The sequence below is a fragment of the Nyctereutes procyonoides genome, unplaced genomic scaffold, assembly GCF_905146905.1.
Source record: "Nyctereutes procyonoides isolate TBG_1078 unplaced genomic scaffold, NYPRO_anot_genome, whole genome shotgun sequence".
NCBI classification, from domain to species: Eukaryota; Metazoa; Chordata; class Mammalia; order Carnivora; family Canidae; genus Nyctereutes; species Nyctereutes procyonoides.
The window spans coordinates 17,134,116-17,156,538 of NW_026575033.1; the positions used below are offsets into that span (position 1 = coordinate 17,134,116).

The window sequence follows — 22,423 nt, forward strand, 5'->3', positions numbered from 1 at the left end:
CAGGCTGGGTTGCTTAAAAACAGAAAATTATTTTCTCAGAGTTCTGGGGGCCAGAAGTCCAAGATCAAGATGTGGACAGATTTGTTTTCTTCTCTATTTTCCGTGGCTAATAAACGCCTACCTCCTTACTCCATCTCAGCTGGTTCCTCCTTTTTAGCTACTGGAAGTTAGGGGGGCTTCAACATATGAACTTTGGGAGAGGGGAACATAAATCATCCCATAAAAACATTCCACCTGACTGCTGCAGACATTATTGAAATCATCTTCCAAATAACATTAAAGTAATAGGAATTAGAGATGGATTGGATCTCCTATACCTTCTATAGATGATAAATGTGGAATCGACATAACATGGTAAAGGTAACATGTTAAAAGTAAAGTAACTTATTGGTACCTCCAAGAGTTAGTGTTTTTACATATTTATCATTGTTACTTCCATGATTGAAAATTTCTTACCTCCTGAAGGAAAAAAATGTTCGAATTCTTTAGGAAAGCCTGAAACTTTCAATACCATAAAGGATATTATAGGTTGAATATTACTGTCTATAACTGTGCTCTCCACTACTTCTCTCCAAATATCTCAGTTATTTGCTTATGGAGACCTCCCTAACAATTTTTGATTGCTTATTGTGAAAGCAGTTCAAACCACAGCAATTTTAACATATTTTGCAGGAAAATTTGGTGGAGCATTTCATGAAGTATGAGAGCAAAAATAAGCATCATCAATGTTATTTCATTGCTTAACTAGGTAATCTGGTTTAGAGCAAGTAATTAATTTAATATGATTAGTTAAAAAAACTTCTTGCTGTATTTTTCTTATAATAAAATCATTTTCTAAATGCTAGCATCATTTTCCCCATTTGTTCCCATGTTGATAATTTCTAATATATTAAATGCTTGGTTAAATTCATTAAAATGTTAATACTTCCTATGAAGTCTATAAAAATTGCTCTACATTATTTAATTATACTTTAATTTTCAAAAGGCCTAAATATTTCTATAACATGGTATCATATGTATTTGTACACATGCATACATCCATACACACACAAATTCATTTCAAATACAAGTGATTTGTTAGACAACCTTGATCTGAAACCCAAGAAAGGAAAAAGAGATCTCACAGAAGTTGATAAATGTCATGGTATTCAGACAGTAAATCTTTTGCACTATAATTAAAAAGGAGTCCTTAGGCCTTCCCTCAGATAGTTTTGTCTTTATTTTCTGACACTTCTACCTGAAGTAGTCCCTGGATTAATTAATCCAAAATTGAATAAAACAGATAAATATAATAGGGTAGCTGCATTGACACTAACAAGAACTGATAATTGAAAGCCTAAGAATGAGGAGAAAGACTTCAAAACTGTGAAAAGGATAGATTTCTTTTGCAATTTCTTATTGGCCAAAAAAGAAACAGCTATTAATATAATTTCGGTGTTTAAAAAGCCCCAAGCTTACAACTAGACCACAGAGTATAATAACTGAGGTTCATCCCAAAGCTCTGAATTATAAAGAAAAAGTAAAAAAAAAAAAAAAGAAAAGAAAAGGTAAATTATGTACTGTGTATTTTGTTTAAAAAGGAGATGATATGTAACATGTTAGATTTTCAGCCAATGGTTTTCATACATTGTAAGCAAAAAAGTGTCACTTTAAATTCAACTATTTGGAACATTATTTGCATTACTTTTAGATTTCTTCATTCTCCAATATTCTGGGATAACAGATTTTCTTGCATATTCACTCAATGCCCTTTTCAAAATGATTTGCAAAGATTCTAAAACACTCAATCCCACAGTCACAACACAGAAGCTAGATTATAGGATTTATCACAAGGGCCAATGCTGCTTATATGTCCTGGGATACTGATTATTTTTCCTTAACAGAATAAGCTGCAAAACTCAAATCTCTGTCTGTAGAGCCAAAGTCTCAGCCAGAGCTGTGTCAGCAAGCAGCAGCCCGTGAAGAACAATAAAACAGAAGTAAAACCGGAATGGAAAAAGATGAGACTAAGAAAGCCAGAAAATAAAATGGTTCAATACAACAACAGCTCAAATATATTTTAATAGCTGTTACAGCTTCCTGGCATCTAAGCTGTAATCACATGATCAGTGTTATGTAAATAATATTTATAGCCATTTGTTTGAACAGATATGAGCCAAACTTTATAAGGGACAGAGATGGAAACTAATCAATATTATTAAAAGGACTTTATTTTATGCTAAATAATTATTTAGTTAAAATCAATAAAAACAAAGCCATACAAAATAATCGTTTTTTGATATGTATACTTAAATATTATTTAATAGGAGAGGTAGATGGGGGCATGGGGTAACTGGGTGATGGGCATTGAGGGCACATGATGTACCGAGCACGGAGTGTTATATGTTGGCAAATTGAATTTAAATAAAAAAAAATTTCTCCTTTCCTTTCAAGGGAGGTGTTTACCATTTCTCTTGTCCTTTCCTATGGCATTTATCAGCACCATAAACACAAGGGCCAGTCAACAAGAATTATACACAAGCTTTGTTACTTTCTCCTCACCAATGATCAAGTAGTTCTATAGCACAAAAATCTTTTCCAAAGACTTCCAAGAAGAAATTATAAGAAAGGATTGTTTGACTTGAAGAAAAATAGAATTAGTTCAACAAACGTTTGCTGAGCTCATACCATGTGTCCTTGCCATTAGAGTTGCTGAATATGCTGAACAGAGAAAAAAAAAGTGGGATGCCTGGGTGGCTCAGCGGTTGAGCATCTGTCTTTGGCCCAGGTTGTGATTCCAGGGTCCAGGGATCGAGACCCGCGTAAGGCTCCCTTGAAGAGCCTGTTTCTCCCTTTGTCTATGTCTATGTCTCTGCCTTTCTCTGTGTGGCTTTCATGAATAAATAAATAAAATCGTTAAAAAAAGAGAGAGAAAAAAGAAAAGTCATAGTACTTGGCTTCAAAGAGCTCACAGTCTTATGAAGAGGAGAGACATGTAAATGATTAATTATAATATCATGTAGAAAACATAAACGCTCCAGACATAGAAGAGGGAGTGAAAACCCATCCTGAGAGAGGAAATGGCCTTTCTGAACCTTGAGTCTTAGGATCTTAAAGAGTGAGAAGTATCTAGCCAGATGTAATGGCTGTATTTCAAGGTAGTAAAATACTAAGAAAACTTACAGAGGTAATATTCACAGAGCACAGCATGGGAGCTAAAAATCCTAGCAATCTGGAAATGCTGGGCACAAAACAGTAGTCAGAAAGGAATGAGAGGTGAGGCTAGGTAGAAGGTTGGGGTCCAATATATGATATATCTTGTTAAGAATAAGAAGCTTGGGTTTTATTTTATAGGATCTACAAAGTAAGAAATAAGGAACCAGGTCAGAGTTTTAAAATAATATAATATAGTAGCATCATTCATAAGAGCCAAGAGATAGAAACAACCCAAGTCCATCAAAAGATGGATGAACCAAAGGTGGCATATACATACAATGGACTATTATTCATTCTTAAAAAGGAAAGGAATTCTAAATTCATGCTAAAATATGAGTGAACCTTGAAAACATTATGCCAAGTGTAATAAGGCTGACACAAAAGGACAGACATTGTGTAATTGTATAATTCCACTTGTATGAGGTACCCAGGGTAGTCAAACTCACAGAATTGGAAAATTAGAATTGGAAAATTGGTTGCCAGGGGCTGAGGCAGGGGGTAACATGCAGTTATTGTTTAATGGGTACAGAGTTTCAGTTTGGAAAGATGACAAAGTTCTCTGGAGATAGGTGGTGATGATAGTTGCACAACAATGTGAATGTACTTAATGCCACTGAATTGCATACTTAAAAATGGTTAAGATGGTAAATTTTATGTTATGTATGTTTTTCCACAATAAAAATAACATAGTAATGTTTATTATGTGTATTTTCCTCCCTTAAATAGCTGTTTATTGGCAGTGGGCCGGGATGAGCAATGGAGTTAGCATATACAGGCAACACTACACACCAGGATCACGTGGGAGGCCAGAGTGATGGGATAGCCACCTGGAGCCCCAGGTGAGGCCCTCTCTTCAAGAGTGAGTGTGTGTGGGGCCCGGAGCCTTGAGGGAGCAGCCTTAGAACACCTCCATTTAGTAGGCATGGTTAGAGAGGAAGGGAGACTTACTGGCTGCGGCCCTGGCCTGAGGTGTACTTTCCTCGGCAAGTGAGGCTGTTGACCAGGGCTCGCTTGACATAGTCCTCCTGGGAAGCCTTCAGATTCACCTGCTTTCCACCCCAGGCCTTCAGGGCAGAACGCTACAGGGCTTAGCCACAAGACAAGGTCAGGGCCCACAGCCTCACCAGGGGGTACTATTATATTTTAATAGAAGGATTTTATTTTATACTTTAAAGATTTTTTTTTATTTGACAGAGAGAGAGAGAGAGAGAGAGAGAGAGAGAGAGAGAGCGTGAGCACACAAGCGGGGGAGGGGCAGAGGGAGAGAAAGAAACAGCTCCACACTGAACAGGGAGCCAGATGTGGGGCTCAATCCAGGACCCTGAGATCATGATCTAAGCTGAAGGCAGATGCTTAACTATGTGAGCCACCTACGCACCTCTAATAGAGGGATTTTAATGTGGAGAATGTTTATATATAAAGTATTCTGGAATGTTATGTGAACTTGGATGAGAAGAGATCGGAGCCATGGATGTAGGGAATCTAAGTGAGACACGCTAGCCTAAGTAAGACTCCCTCAACCAGAGCGCGAAGAATAAGGCTGGAAGAGAGGGAAAGGATTTGGGAAATATTAGGGAACATAACTGGCCAAAGATTGGCAGGCCTCGGTGATTAATAAGAGTGCTATCTATGCTCTAAAACTCAGTAGCTTAAAAGAATAATTTAGGTTATTTCACAGCTTTGTGGCTGTGTTGGTCAGTTCAGGCTCTGAAACCAAGGACTACAGAGTGGGTAGCTTAAACAAGAAACATTTATTTCTCACAGTTCTGAAGGTTGGGAAGTCTAAGATACCACAGACTCAGTGTCTGGTGAGACCTTGTCTTCTGCTGTGTTCACACTTGGTAGACAGAGAACTAGGGAACTTTCTGGGTCCTCTTTTTAAGAGCAAACTAGCCCCATTCCTGAAGGATCCACCCTCGTGCCCAATTGCCTGCCAAGAGCCCTACCTCCTGATACTATCACATTGAGGTTTGGTTTCAACAGAGGAATTGTTGGGGGGAAGAACAAACATTCAGCCCATAACATTGGACCAGGAATTTGGACAGGACTGAGGTGGTTGATTCTTCTGTCCCATATGGCATCAACAGAAGTTACTCTCAGTAGGACTCAGCTAAAGGGCAGCCTGGTGGGCAGTTGTGGGGTAAAGGTCAAAGTTGACTTTTCTTACAACTCTTGTCATTGGAATAAACAATTACAATGCTGGACTCAACTGTGATTATCAGCAAGTGGGACTACTCATTGTCTGTCTGGTGTGGTGGCCTTAGGACAGTCAGACTTCTTTATGTGGCATGTCACAGGTTTCCCCCAAAGCCTAGATGGAAGCTGCAAGATGACTGACGAGTAAGCCTTGGGAGCTATAAAAAGTCATTTCTGTTGCATTCCATTGGTCAGGCAGGCTCTGACTCAAGAAAAGGATAACCAGACGGCACCTCAATTTGCAGCCATTTATCTATCACGTCAAGCTTTTGGATTGGATAGCACAATCAAGGATGACTCCGATTTTTAACATGACATTTTTAACAAGTAGGGCCTCCTACTTGACAAATGTGACAGAGGAAGGACCAGGCTTAAAGAGACAGATAATGAATTCATCTTTGGATAATAAGTGTTTGAGAAAAGAATATAGGTTTTATTTATTTATTTATTTATTTATTTATTTATTTATTTATTTATTTATTATTTTATATATTTATTCATGAGACACACAAAGAGAGAGGCAGAGACACAGGCAGAGGGAGAAGCAGGCTCCACGCAGGGAGCCCGATGCGGGACTAAATCCCAGGACCCCAGGATCACACCCTGAGCTGAAGGCAGACACTCACCACTGAGCCACCAAGGCGCCCCTTGATTTATATATCTAAATCACAATTAAGTAACACTGGGCTTTATAAAATCCATGTTCTTTTGGGACCTATTATTTATCTTTTTTCTGTCATCTACACTTCTACTGCACCCCTAACTTGTGATCCTTACTTGGCACTCCTTTGCTCCAAGCAGAGGACTTACTCTGGACTTATGCTGGACTGAACGGTGGATTCAGTGATAATCAAGTCAGACAAGATGATACCATGTAGACGGGGGAAGGAGACAGATAAAAGATAATTAAACACATAAATAAATAAAGTGATTTTTGTTAAGGTCCAAGAAGACAACAGCATTGTGGTATGAAAGGAAAAACTAAGGGTGGAGGAAGAGGATAGTAATTAGATTGGGTGTTCTGGAAGTCTTCACAGAGAAGGTGATGATATGAGCGGAGACATGATAAAGAAGCCATCCACACACACCAGGCAGAGGGAGAGGCTGGAAGGAGGCCACGGGGTGGCAATGTGGACAGAGGACAATGAAGGCCCTCTCCTTGTTCCTGCCACCTTTTTTGCCTCCATGATCTGCACACAGTGTTTCTTCCTATAATGCCTTTTTCTAACATCTTTGCTTAGATGACTCCTAGTTTTCTTTTCTTTTTTTTTTTTTTTTGACTCCTAGTTTTCCACTCAAACTCAATTATGGCACTTTCTTTTCCAGGAAAGGTTAGGTGAAGTTTGGAACCACTTCCCAGGGTTTCAGGAAAGGCAGCTCCACCATAGCTTCTGTGGCTTGCACCGTGAGAGCTGTTCACTTGTTTGCTATTCCTAATAATCTGGTAGTCATCTGAAGGCGAGACTTTTGTCCTTGATTTGGGTATCAACAGCAAGTAGCAAATAGTAAGGGCTCTCTTCAACAAGTGAGTGAGAACTAAATAAAGAAAGAGGAAAAGGAGGGAAAGAGGGACAAAAATGAGGCAAACATCAGGAGTGTCCTTATAGAAGGAGGTAGTATATAAAATGCTACTGGGATCTGGCTACAGTGATATTTTTAGATCACAGTCAGCATTTTCTGCATGGCTAAGTATGTCAGTGCATACACACACATGGATTTTATTTTATTATCTAAACAAGAGTAAAATTCCAGATTCTAAGAAGCTTCTAGAAGAAATCTAAACTTGGCCCAGGGCTTGCTGTCATCTCATTTTGCTGCCATTGGTATTTGGTACAGAAGAGACACTCTGTAAGCATTTGTAGAATTAATTAAACCTGGAGAGAGAAAGAGCATCTCTTGGCCAGAGCCCCGAACTCCCTCCAGTAGATTCTTTGCGTGTTTACTGCCAACAAGATTTCCAGCTTCTTCCCGGCTCCAGCAGGTAAAGAGGAGAATGTGGCAAAAGATTTTCCAGGTGGCATGTCCCAGACCTACCTGGCAAAAATCACTAAGCTTGGAGAATGCCATGGAGAAAAATAATAGTGTCAGTCATTTAAAACTGAAGCAGTACTGTGGCAAAATAAAAACAAAAAAACAAGTTTTTTTACAAACATGCAGGGAGCTGACAACTTGGGTAGCTTGAGTCCAGATGAAGGTAAAAGGAAAACCATGGAGGAAGAAAGCCTTAGTTTTTTTCTGTGGCTGCTCGGAGGACAAGCGCCACTGTGTGCTTCTAAAGCTGAAGTGAAGAGGGAAACAGAATGGGACTCAAAACAAAAAAACATAATTCTACATGATTGTCTTACCGGTTCCGTGTTACCTAGAAGCAATCTCTTAACACAGCTTTAGAATCACACACACACACACACACACACACACACAAATCACAAATCACCAAATTATAGCACAGGCATTAAAAATCCCAGAGAGTTTTACTGTATGTTTCGGTTTCCAAGAATTCAAACAAAAAATAACCTCTATCTAGAAAAACTGTGACTATGCCTCATATGGTCAAAGGAAAATGAGGGGAAGGATAAGCCAAAAAGTTTCTTCCCTGATATGTAATTTATAAGGGATCTTGAGCAAGAGTTTATATCTCAAAACCATCAAACATTTCTAGTGAACAGTGCTTCTGTTTTATAAATTTCCAAAACAATCCATTAGGTTTTTATATTTCATTAATAATGTGAATTGGGGGGATCCCTGGGTGGCTCAGTGGTTTAGTGCCTGCCTTTGGCCCAGGGCGCAATCCTGGAGTCCCGGGATCGAGTCCCACGTCGGGCTCCCGGCATGGAGCCTGCTTCTCCCTCCTCCTGTGTCTCTGCCTCTCTCTCGCTCTATGTCTATCATAAACAAACAAACAAACAAACAAACAAATCTTTTTAAAAAATGTGAATTGGGATAAAGTTTTGAATGGGTAATATCAAAAACTGGTAATTCTTCATTTTGCTTAATGATGAGACAGAGAAAATATAAGATATTAAATAATGACCTAGGGGCACCTGGGTAGTTCAGCTGGTTAATTGTCTGCCTTCGACTTGGGTCATGATCCTAGGGTCCTGGGATCGAGTTCCACATTGGGTTCCCTGCTCTGTGGGGAGCCTGCCTCTACCTCTGCACCCACCCTGTCTCTCATGAATAAATACATAAAATATTTAAAATAAATAAATAAATGAGGAAAAATAACCCTCAAATGTAAATGTGAATTGTATGCAAAGAAATGGTTCTTCATCATTGATAAACTAAATGATGACATCTGAATGAGGGAAGATAGATGATCTTATTTGCTATTCTTGCTTGTCAATCATCATGCAGACACAGAAACCAGTTCCATATAGAAAAGAAATTCATTTGAGGACTGAGAGAAGGTGTCCAATACACAGTATTGGATTTTTCAAAGATATCATTAACATAATGTCTTTAGCTTATATCTGTGGCAAATGAAAGCCACACTGGAAAGTGTCACTAATCCTGCAGGTATATGCGTTTTTGTCTGGTGAATAGAAGAGCATACCTCTTTGAAAATCAGTGGCTTAACCCTTTCCATTTTGTACTTATTTAGGATAGTATCAAATACAATCTATGTTTTGTATCTAATTTAAAGTTAAGATTAGTGATTTTATGTTTTATAAGACATTAACTTATCACTTTCTAATGAATGCTGTTTTAAAAGGATTAATTTATACAAGATTTTGGACATATACAATTTCACATTTAGCTGTGGCATAAAACCCAATCATTTCCAGAGACAAATCAGGAGAAAGTGGTTTCATTTCAGTTAATTAGTTGTAAAAGAAAAAACAACAACGAACTCATGGGGATTTGAGTTCCAAGCTCTAAAAACCCAGTGTTAAATTAAATGCCTAATGACCTGTCATAATTCTGTCAGCCAGGCTGACAAATCCTGAACAGGCACTTGCCTCATGCATGACACTGAAGCAGGTCCAGAAATGTTTGGTTCCTAGTGGGGGGCTGGGCTGAGGTATTAGGGAGCTTGTGATCCATGCTGTCTCTGCCTAGTAACAGCAGGTGCATACACACATCTGGAGGATGGAGAGGTCAAGGCCCAGAAATCAGTCAGTGAGTGTGGCCCAGAGGACAGTGGGAGAGAAAAGTAAGCTAGAGGAATGCTGTTTTCTCTCACTTTTACACGTTTCATAATTATCTCTATCACTCAGTGTAGCCTCATATATTCACATGCTATTGTATACCTAGAATTTTATTATGAGTGCTGCTGTGGTACCCGATTCCAAGGTGTAACAGGATAGAGGTATCAATGCATAAAATATATTTAAAAATACAAGTCAGAAGAACAAATTCAAATGAAGTGTGCAGTATACAATACAAGTTACTTTTGACAGCCTAAAATGGAAGCATTAGAATTTGGGCAACCTTAGGGGTTGGAATAAAACTTCTACATTATACATTTTTGACAAAAGTGTATGTTTTAATACAAATGGCTCAGAGCACTGACTCTACCAATAGACTAGAAGAAGGATAAACTTATCTTTGGTATTCAAAAGTGTAATGCAACCCATGGGATCATCAATATTCATTAGATCAATATTCATTACAAATATTAAAATGCTTAGGGATGAAGCCAACCTTTTTTGCTGCATCGTATACAACAGAATGGAGTGTGTGTGTGTGTGTGTGTGTGTGTGTGTGTGTGTGTGTAGCATTTTCCTGTATGTGTTTAGTCTTTCATCGTGGGGGTCTAAGAGGGGATAAACAAAAACAGTGACAGTCACAGCAGTAATTAATAATAACAGCTCTCTTTCATGGGTAAATATGCTAGGAAGAATGCTAAGCTCCAGAACTGCATTATCTTGAAAAACAAAACAAAATATGAAAAAAAAAAACCAAAAAACATTAGTGGTGCTGTAGGTCTTGGACTAGAGGAAGTAAGACCAAAGGCAAGGAGTTCAGTTGGAAAAACAAAACACGAACAGAAATAAAAAGCAAAGTCAACATGTGCAATAAAGCTGCCATAACAAGAGAAAGCAACAATTAATTTGGACCTGGGAATAGGTTGAGAGAAGGCTTCCCAGAGACAGTGGTATTTGAGAAGAGATCTGAAGGACATAAATGTTTTTAAAACAGTTCAAAACAGAAAAGAGAGAAAAAGGAGAGGAATGTGCTAAATAATATTCAACTGAATTCAAATAAGGCAAACGCAGTATCAGATTTACTTATATAAATGAGTCTTATTTAAAGTTCTTTCAGCAGAAAGATCTCAGTTATGGAAGGGAATACTTACTATATGCAGTACCTTCTCTCATTTTTCTCCCTAACATAGTCTCTTTGCCACTCTTCTTTAATAGTTCTTTGATATCCATGAGATAGTGTCTCTATAATATGAGATAGTTTTCCCTCCAAATTACCTATACTTTGATGTGGAATTTATTTACCAGGCGCAAGAAAATTATGAAAGGTACATTTTAGACACCCCAGATTTGAACAAGAGTAAAAGAGGAGGAAAACACTAGAATAAAAGAAAATCAATAGTCAGTAATAACAATTGATAATCATTGGTCAGCTTCTCTGCCGAGTGCGTAGCAAAAGCAGAGCTTTGCGTGGCTGGAGACCAGCCATCAAAACCTACTCCATCTTGAAGGAGAAAGCCATTATTTGCCATTGCCATCCCAAGGTTCTGATACAATAGCCGGGAAGCAACATTATCATTAATTTCTCTATTATTTATTTTTAATTTTAAAAAATTTATTTTTTGGTGGAGGTGGGTGGTGGTGCACCCACGACGGTTGGTAGTTTCCAAATAAAAAAAATGCATGCACAGAATGCTATTTTTCCTCAATTACTACCACAAGCACAAGGTGGCATCTGACTGAATCTCCAGAAGGAGCTTCCCATGTAGACTTCAGGTAGATAAAGAACATGAGTAGTATGTTTTATTCATTTTTAATATGAAATTCATATAGTAGCAAGTTCAAGTTTAAAGTTATTGATAACTTATTTTCAAATAAAATTTGAATTAAAATATTCTTGTCATGATTAACTTATCAATAATGAGTTTACAGAAAACAAAACTTATGAAACAGAGATAAGTTTAACCCTAGGCAGTTTTAAGAATACAAATCTCCTTTGTTTCTGCTCCATTTATTATTTAACTGCTCCTCCCATTGTCCAATGCTCTTTTGATGCCCTCATCTCTCCTTCTTCTTTCCCCTCCCAGGGATTCCCTGGTTGTATTAGGGCTATATTCTCTGGTTCCTCTATCCTCAAATCTACCCCCTAGGCTCTCCAAACCCTAGTAGGTTTGGTTCTTGATTCCACATCAAGAGGTTTCAAATAAATAAAAACACATAAAACCATAAATCTTGAGAAGTTTAAAGAGCTTTGATTCTAGAATATTTGGAATCAAGTGAGTTCACCATGCTGTGGGATGGCATTTGATTGACAGGAATATCATCACATTTCTCTCATTGCTCCATGACAAGAGAAACAAAAGATAAGAAAGGTATGAATAGTGGGCTGTTCAAATGTTAATTTTTCTCCTGCCTCTTTAACAACTCCATTAATTAATTCATAAGAACTCAGATTAGTGGGGGATCCCTGGGTGGCTCAGCAGTTTAGTGCCTGCCTTCTGCCCAGGACGTGATCCTGGAGTCCAGGGATCCAGTCCCACATCAGGCTCCCTGCATGAAGCCAGCTTCTCCCTCTGCCTGTGTCTCTGCCTCTCTCTCTCTCTCTGTGTGTGTCTCTCATGAATAAATAAATAAAATCTTAAAAAAAAGAACCTAGATTAGTACCAAAGTTTAAAATTAATGTTGCAAAGCTGTTGATTCACAATAGGGAAAATTAAACTGAAAAAGATATGCTGTTGACCATGTAGAGATTGGGGTTTTTCTTTTTTTTACCTTATTTTGGAGAGCCATAAAAAGACTGAATGCTTTCACACAAAATAATATATTTCACTGCTTTCTAATATTATTTAAGAGTTAGTTTTCTTTAATGTGGACTAGTTCACAATGTGGTCGATCATGTGTAACAAACTCGGTAAGGTCTTGGCTGTGAAAATATTTAAGGAACGCATCAAGCTCTCCAAATATATGCACTGATCTTGCAAATATTAGGCAAGAATAATGACCGCACGTAAGCGATTTTAACTGCCATTAACTCTGTACCTGCCAATATTACATCAGGAACCAAGGGACAAATTACTTGCTGAAGATAGGTCTTCAATGATGCCTCATCCTTATCTAATACACAGGAAGAGGATCAGTCTCAAGGGGGTGGGTGTTTGGTTCTGTTTTTTATCCAAGCTTCCTTTGGCACTATTCATTTCGACAAGTAACACTGGAATGGGGTGCTGGCTCCTAGCCCTGTGAAGGGGGCTTTCTCTGCTCTCTTAGAATGAAGCTAGACATTACTCTTTGAAGAAAAGTAAATAAATAAAAGTGGTTAAGAAAGAAAAGAAAAGGAGACACTACATTCTTTGAAGAAGGCAAGTGCTTTATCACAAGGCAAAAGTTTTTAAAAGAAGTTAATGTTGAAATGCATGGCTTAATTATAAGAAGCTGAGTCATGAAATAAACTCACAGGCTCAACTGAACTAGGCTAGGAACCCCATCTACCTCAGATTTACCACATGTTCACCAAGGATGGCATCTAGGTGGAGGCAGTGATGTACGACGGTTCCAGCATGTTCTATAGTTAAGATCTAGATTTGCACCCAGGTCCCATCATTCAACAATGCAACACTGCACATCATTCAACACTCAAATTCCTCACAGGAAAAAAAAAATCATACTTTACAGGTCTGTTTGGAGGCTTAAGTATAATAAACCATGTTAACTGTAAAAGGTGAAATAAAATAGAGTCATTTATGTCAAGAGGATGTAAAAGGGAGCTGGGAGGCCATTAAAGAGGTAGGCCTTATGCATGTCCTCACTGGGGGAGAACCTTTAACTTTTGAACTGGGCCAAAGCACAAATATTCCAAGGATTCTGCAAGTTCAGGTAAACCTGCAACTTGCTGTAGTGATGGACTTCTGCCTAATGATGGCCATAGCAACCAATTATGTTTGGTCAAGATCAGTTTTCTAATCTTAGGCCATCAACACCTATCAAAATTCTTTGTAAACAACATATACAAGTATTCCTTTTTGTAGTTAAAAAGCCCTGACTTGGGGATCCCTGGGTGGCTCAGCAGTTTGGCACCTGCCTTTGGCCCAGGGCGCCATCCTGAAGTCCTGGGATCGAGTCCCCCGTCGGGCTCCCTGCATGGGGCCTGCTTCTCTCTCTGCCTCTCTCTCTCCTTCTCTCTCTCTCTGTATATAATAAATAAAAATAAATCTTTAAAATAAATAAATAAATAAATAAATAAATAAATAGCCCAGACTTCTGTTCCCTAGGACACAATTTGGGTTGTTACTCAAATTTGTGTTCCCTGAATTGTAATTCTGAGACTTCAAATAAATCCTTTCATTTATTTCAGTTTTGCCTCTTTTTTCAGTTGACACAAATTAACCCAGTTCCTAACATATATCAACTTGAATTGCTAGCTACTAGACTATGTTTATCCTTCCAGTATATGATCAATACAACTATAACGTCATTAGTCCAGTATTAATAGAAACAATAAAATCCTTCTGTTTATGCCTATAAAAATAACCATGAAATGTAATTAACGCAGGCCTTTCTTTTTGTATGATATTACAGAAGTACCAGAACAAGCCTGCAATCAAGTCCCCACAACATGAACTGTTTTAGTATTTGAATTCATAAGAAGACTGTTATTAGGCAATTAGCCTAAACCATGCAATTTAATCAGACAAAGAAACATACAGGGAATCTTCTAGAATTGAGAGATTCTGCAACTTCATTCAAGTGCATTCATATTGAACACCTATCTTTCAGTACTGAAGTATGACTGGTAAATATGACAGATATATTCCTGATACTCATACTGGGAGGAGAAGAGCAAAATATAACAATATAATGTAAAATAGAATGTGCAGAATAAAAGCATTTATCCCAGAGACTGTATAGAGAGGGACTGCTTCATGGAATTTCCCTGTGGGAGGGGGGACATGAGATAAGTCTGAATGAGTGAGTAGGACTTAGCCATGTGAAAATCAGTAAGAAAGCATTCTAAAAAATAAAAGAGATAGACCAAAGAGAAACCCCAAACATTTTTAAACTAAAAACTGAGAAATCTTGTAGTAAAAAGATACAAGGCAAGATATTTATGTTAAGAGTTTCATTTAAGACACATGATCTGGGACACCGGGGTGGCTCAGTGGTTGACTGTCTGCCTTTAGCTCAGGGCATGTTACCAGAGCCCTGGGATGGAGTCCTACTTCGGGCTCCCTGTAAGGAGCCTGCTTCTCCATCTGCCTGTGTGTCTGCCTCTGTCTCTGTGTCTCTCATGAATAAATAAATAAAATCTTAAAAAAAAATAAGACACATAGCCTTACTAGTAAATCTTATATCAAATATTCTAAAGTCAATAATTTCTGAATAATTTAGAACTATGTTTTTGTAAAACATGACCTATGATTTCAAAGAATTTCTATGAAAGTAAAACCTTATTCCTGATTTTATAATTAGTCATCCAGTGTTACTTTGCTTTGGAAAAACTGTTTAACACAAGGGAAATGTGCTCTTCAATACTGAATGAAAGATATTCTAGAACACATCTGTTAAGAATTTTGTTTTCAGGGCAGCCCTGGTGGCTCAGCGGTTTAGCGCCGCCTGCAGCCCAGGACGTGATCCTGGAGACCCTGGATTCAGTCCCGCGTCGGGCTCCCTGCATGGAGCCTGCTTTTCTCTCTGCCTGTGTCTCTGCATCTCTATGAATAAATAAATAAAATCTTTAAAATTTTTTGTTTTCATTTTCTTCTCCATTATTATCTCAGAAGATGAAAAGATAAAATGCAAATGCAGTGTCTTTTAAAAAATGTACCTTTTAAAAGATACTACTAATTCTTATTTTCTTGTTACGTGTTATGTGTTTTTCACCCTGCTGTATCATTAAGGTTGAGCAGCCTCCAATTCCACAGCTTCGTATTAGCAAAAGGTACAAGCATTTTGAAAGAGGTCTTAGAAATGATCAAATACTTCCTATAGCTTTGCTTCTGACACTTTTAAGGACTCAATTTGTGGCTTTTTGTTGAATAGGCTTTGAAGTTAAGCATGCTTTGTATATTCCTGAACTATACAAAAAACCTAAGCAAAGAAAAAAATGAATGTAGGAATGAATACTTTTAGTGGTTCAGAAGCAAAACTGAGAATACAGATTTAATATTTTATGGTCTCCCTGTTAATAGACAGTAGCTCTTCAGGGCAGAGCCACTCCACCATGAAGTTCTAAGTGCCCTGATCATTGCCTGGCATGGGTTTGATAAGATATATGTTCAAAGAGTTAATGAATGAAGAAATGAATGAATGAATGAATGAATGAATGAAACATATAAAAATGATTTGTGGGTAAAAATAGAAGCATGTGTTAATATGTAGGAAATTCGTACTACAATGTTTTGTTTTGGACAACATTTTGACAAGAATTTGGCAGCTTCATTTGATTAAATGCCATTGTAGAATTCCATTTGGAGAGTATGGTAAAAGACTCAATGAGTATTTTTCTTCCAGTGCTTTCACAAAAGTCACTGTGGCCAAAAACAATGTTAAATCAATTATGACATCAGGGCCAAAATCGGGGTCGGCATAAAATAGGGCTAAGTTGGTTCACTAACTGCAGAGGGAACAAAATGCAACAGGTGAGCACAGCCAGTTGCTGCAACTGTGTTCTTTCATTATGTGGATTTCACCTCCTGGGAATTTCATCTTACTCATCATCCACAGGATAACATCAATCCTGTACAGATTATCAGAGGAGAAGACCTTTGTAATTATAGGGTCAACCCCTTAAATCCCTCTTCCCAAAGAAAATGGAAGAAAGAAAAGCATAATACTGGGTTAATAATAGATATTTGAGAAGAAGTAGCTCAAATTCTGAGGCCACATCAATAGCTTACCTCATTTATCAGGGTTGGGTTTTTTTAGATTTTTTATTTTTAAGTAACCTCTACACCCAACGTGGGTGTAGAATTCACAATCTGAGGTCAGGAGTCACATGCTCCATGGATCAAGCCATCCAGGTGCCCCTCATTTTATTATTTTTAATACATTCTATTACTTTTAAGTGTCATTTAGTACTTAACAATCTCTAATAAAGTGAAGTTCTTCATTAGTTTCTTATAGTTATATATTAAAGTTATTCCAGTTCTGTTAAGATAGCAGGTCCCTGAGCCCTAAACACAAGAATCTAAAAAAAATGAGTTGATACTGTTGACATGGCTCAAATGAGCATGTGTAATCTGGTATCAAAGGGAATATATACGAAAGAATATGCTTCCTTCATTATTAGGGGAAAAGATCATTTCAACTAGTTTCAGGCTCCCATGGAAACTGGCCAAAGAACTACAGGAAAAACTTGAAGTAAATTCAGGCATCTCAAACCTTAAATATTTAGTAAGTAGCAATAGACAAAGCAGCCAAGGCTAATGTGGAATAATCAGGGCTGACTTCAAAAGAAATTGAATACATTTTTTTATTCAGAAGTTTATCTTTTTCATCTTACATTATGAAGTTTTCTCCAACTGTTTTTCTAGAACAGATAATTACTATAATTCAAGAGTGAACACAGAACCAATATTTTCTGAAGATGGAAGTAAACAGACTTTTGAGAACTCACAACTCAGTGATGCAGACAAAAGCAATTATGCTAGGTGACAAATATGACAGATCTGAGTTTTCTGTACTTAATATTCAAATCCAACAGAAATTTCATGAGAAATTTATAACTCTTCTGCAATTAACTTTTTAAATTTCTTATTCCTGACCAATCAAGAGACTAAGCCAGATGTCAGAGAAGTTTTAGTATTTTCATCTGCTGTTGGACTAAAGGTTTTTTTCTTTATTAACAACTTCTAATAATGTATTTTATTAAATAAGGACTTATAATTTACTAAGAGCCTTCACACACATCCACATATTTTATACTTCCTACAAATCTTTGAGGACTATATTTTATATGCATAAATATATTCAATAAAATATTATGAATATTAAGTCTATTGAGCAGATGAGAAAACCAAATCTCAAGGAGATTACTGAAAAGTAACAAGGCTTATAAATGGCAGAACCAGAACTTTTAGTGTGGGAATTTAAAATTCATTAGTTTTTTTCATTATATCACATTAAATGTGCACACTTAAACACATATGCCAAACGCCATTACCAGTTTTTACGCCATTTCTTGCTGTTTTTCAATGTATTTCATAATTATTAATCTGGAAAACAATAAATATCAACCACTTACAGTTAAGCAGAAAATGCTCTAAATCCCAAACTTAATTATAGAGTACCAGCTTACGTCACTGTGATTAAACCTAAATCCTTCTGACAGAAAGGTCTGGCAACACTCACCTCTTTTTGACGGTACTTTATGGCCAATTTGAGTCTTGCGAGATCATTTCCACTTTGTTCTTCTATGAGACTACTGTCATCTCTGTAATTGAGAATGATTTCCAGTTCTCTGGAACTCCTGGTCTGATCCAGTAGGTCCTTAGCAAACTGTTTGCACTGTCGGGACAGCTCCTCATATTCCGACTTGAATTCGTTTTCTACTTTACTCAGTTCCTGAAGCTCCCAACTTAGCTGAAAGGCTGTGAGAAAAGGGTCTTCACTTGATAGTGCAATGAGCGAGGGGCTGGCCAAGGCCTTGTAGATGTTGAGTCTGGAGCGTGAGTGGCGGAGGCTGTCCACGTCCGAGCTGGACACGCATTCCACACAGTTACAGCGGACCTCATGGGGTCTGGGCACAGAGACTCCTTTCTGAACTAAAAGCTTTATTATCTCGTAATTATTTGTATGGGCTGCCAAAATGATTGGTGTAATGTCTGGAGTGAATTCAGAAAACTGCTTATCAAGGAGTATGGGAGGCACCTAGAAAAAAGAAGAAAGCAGAGGTGATGAATATTTATTCATTTGCTCAAGTCTGAATTTCAAACAGCATGCTATAGGAACGCTGAACAAAGTTCATAAATCTTTTGCCAGGCTTTTTTGGCAGGAGAGAGATGGCTTTCTTTTTTTCTGCCAAAAGATAAGAGAAAATTAGTGAAAAAAAAAACACAACCTTTCTAATTACACATTATTCTTATTATAATTTGTTTAATCTGAATCTTGATATTTTATGACATCTTAAAATAGTGGCTATGGGAAGTCTTTACTTGATAAAAGACTTTCTTACTCCCAATTTATTTTCTGTCAATCTTTCCGTTTTTTTCCCCAGAGGTGTGGACTACTTAATCAATACACTAATAATAATTAGTAATAATTAATGATTTGTTTTAAACCCAAGTTTTTCCTCTGTAATAGAAGTCTTAGTTCTTCAATCGTTTGTTTGTTCGTATGTTTGTTGGTTGGTTTTATCTTCTGCATTCCTAAAACCAAGTCTATGATTAAAGGTGGTAGCAGAACATAAGAAGCCTAGCCTCATGCTTTCTGTTTTCATCTATCACTCTATAGAGTATTTTCCAGATGACAACATATGCTCCATCACCATTTTATCAGATATCAACAAATGGTTCCCAGTGAATCAGGTCACTGGCATGTTATGGACAATTTCCTTTGGGTTTTACTTTAGGACTGGTAATGATGAAAATGTTATAATAAGCACTATTTAGTCAACATCTCTTAGGTACTTTAGCCCTCACTATTATTCACGTTTTATTGATGTGCTCCTTCAGTGCTTAAGTGGAAGAGTTACTGTTTGCACCCAGGTCCACCTGACTGACACCCGAGCCTGTATGCATTATACATCCCACTGCTTTACAAGTTTTGGTTTAATAGTTCTTCTTGCTGGCACAAAGAAGCATCTGTGAAAATAAATGCTGTATAAGAATAAGGTAAAAAAGCATGACAGAAAAAATGATGACACATATACTGCATAAGACATACTGTAAAATATAATGGAAATCATAAAAGGATCAAAAGCAAAGCAACTATGTGGAGAAAAACAGAACTCATAGGAAATCTTAATTATACTACTTTTAAGTAGGGGTATAATCTTTGCATGAGAATAATTAAGCCTATATGCTTCTAATTTATTTGGCCATTTAGGATATTTGTTTTATAAGAAACACTCTGTAAAGATTAATGAGATGCAGTTATCATTTAAAAAGTTATTTAATGGACACCTGGGTGGCTTAGTGGTTTAGCACTTGCCTTTGGCTCAGGGTGTGATCCTGGACTCCCAGGATCAAGTCCCACGTTGGGCTCCCTGAGTGGACCCTGCTTCTCCCTCTGCCTGTATCTCTGCCTCAATCTGTGTCTCTCATAAATAAATAAATAAAATCTTTTTTTAAAAAAAGGCTATTTAAAATATATGCATCAGTTGATGAAGATAACACTCTGTTCAAGCAGGGTCAATACTTCATTAATTTTTAAGTAATTAACTTTAATTTTAAATATTACATTAATTGAAAATTTAACTATGTATTTATTACAAAGAGAAAAAACCATTAATTGAAATAAATATCAAATAATATTTAACTATATTTCAAGTTTTTTCTATGGCAGACAGGAAGAAAAACAAAACAACGTAAGTAAATAAGTCACTATGTTAAATGTATATTTAAGTGATAAATGCAATTTGAAGGGGCTTTCTGGATTCAATAGAATTTCACTCTAGGTTTCTATAGTTTTTAAAAGTTATCAATAATTTTAAATTTATTAACCATCAAATGCAACTTTGAGGAATATTTCAGCAAGATCTTATGAAAAATAAGTATAATATAGCCATGTTAAAAAGCATTCATATTTCAGAAGAATGCCAGTGTCATAGTTTTAGAGAGAGATTGTAAAATAACTGATAAAACATGTAAGAATATACCCAGAATATTCTGTTTGAGTTGTAAGATTCAATAAATCATTGTGAATTTTAAATTTTTTAAATATATGGACATCCTTAATTTTATCTTTTATAAGGAATTTATTTTAGAAAATAATTTTTTAATAAAGCAGTTCTATAAGATCACGACATAGTAACTTATTAGTCAATAAATACTTTTAGGGATCCCTGGGTGGCGCAGCGGTTTGGCGCCTGTCTTTCGCCCGGGCCCGGGATTGAATCCCACGTCAGGCTCCCGGTGCATGGAGCCTGCTTCTCCCTCTGCCTGTGTCTCTGCCTCTCTCTCTCTCTCTCTCTCTCTCTCTCTCTGTGACTATCATAAGTAAATAAAAATAAATAAATAAATAAATAAATAAATAAATAAATAAATAAATACTTTTAAAATTTTGTAATTTAAATTCCACAATACATTATGTACTGTCTTCAATTAATGTACTGTCCTCATTAATTGCTTGATGCCCAGCTGTCAGGGAACACTAGACACTGGGGACTGTTTGGCCTTAGGTGTCCTTCACACAGGATTCTGCAGGGCCTCTGATCAGCCAGCTAGGCAGGCACACATCAGTGTTTATATACATGTCCTAGAGGACAGGCTCTGGGGTTTCTCCTGGAATGGGAGAAACCCTCATTCCATGAAGAAAAATAAAAATAGTAATAAAACAAAAACGCCTTTAAAAAATTGCCTGGTATTGAGTACTAATTATATGCCTACTCCAATGATTACATGGTGTTTGAAAATTGGAGGCTATCTTACTCTATCATCACTTCTACATTTACTAGTTTGTAGTCCTCTGAATGTAAAAATATGCCCTCTTCTCCTTTTTATTACTATTACTATGGACCTATGGATTCTTCCTTTATTTTAATATATAGTAGTTAACTGCAATAATCATTCACTTTGAACTTAATGAGGTATACATTCATTAAAATGCACAAATATTAACGTGAAGCTTGATGTATTTTTAAAACATCTATGCACCTGTGCGACACAACACATAATAATCCAGAAGAGTGCCTGCACCCCAGAAACCTTCATGTCACCTCCCAGTTGTTATGTTTTTGTAATCACAAACCTAAACACTATTGCCATAGATCACTTTCACACACACTCGTTCACTTTATATAAGTGAATCATAAAGTATGTACTTTTTACGTCTAGCTTTCTTTGGATAATGTTAGCTCTTGAAATACACTAATATTGTTAGTAGCAATCTTTTTTGTAATTTCAATTCTGCATAATATTTTGATTTATGAATATAGCTCAACTTTTTACATATTCCCTTGTTGATCACCTTTGTGTGATTTCCAGTTTCCATTTGTGACAAAGAATATTGCTTCTATGTACATTTTTGTCCATGTCAGCTAATATGCATCTAAGAATGCAATTTCTGGGTCAAATATTTTTAAGTAATTATAGCAATTTTCACAACTACCATAAATTGCACTTGGTATTGCCAATTATCTACCTATTGGTCTATATATCTACCTATTTGTTTATGACATTCATGATGTCAAGAAATCATTTTGAATTTTTTAATTTATTATTATCAAGGATGAGTGTTGAATTTGCCTAAGGCCTTTTCCACTTCTATGGAGATAATTATATAATTGTTCCCCTTACTCCTAAAAAATATGGCAAATTCGATTAATGACTTTCTTTTTTTTTTAAGATTTATTTATTTATTTATTCTTAGAGACACAGAGAGAGAGAGAGGCGGAGACACAGGCAGAGGGAGAAGCAGGCTCCATGCGGGGAGCCTGACTTGGGACTCAATCCCGGGTCTACAGGATCACACCCTGGACTGAAGGTGGCGCTAAATGAGCTATCCAGGCTGCCCAATGACTTTAATATTGAAACATTCTGGCTTCCCCGAAATAAATCTTCCTTGGTCCAATGTGTAATATTTTTAGTATGACTAATACTTTCATTTAGATTTTTCATATCAATGTTCATACATGAGATTGATTTTAGGTATGCAAGGACTCAGGACATGCTATGCTCCCAATGTCCTTCCTGAGAAGTCTACTGTGGGACAAGGTTATGGGGAACTGAGGA

At 36.9% G+C, this 22,423-nt stretch overlaps 1 protein-coding gene across 1 annotated transcript in view; it reads right to left on the reverse strand.

Moving 5' to 3' along the window:
- TRPC4 (transient receptor potential cation channel subfamily C member 4) overlaps nucleotides 1–22,423 on the reverse strand; it is a 206,870-nt gene that overhangs the window by 98,525 nt on the left and 85,922 nt on the right. Inside the window, exon 3 of the mRNA XM_055317339.1 lies at nucleotides 17,883–18,401. Within this exon, the coding sequence (XP_055173314.1) occupies nucleotides 17,883–18,401 (519 nt within the window). The remainder of the gene's footprint in view (nucleotides 1–17,882; nucleotides 18,402–22,423) is intronic.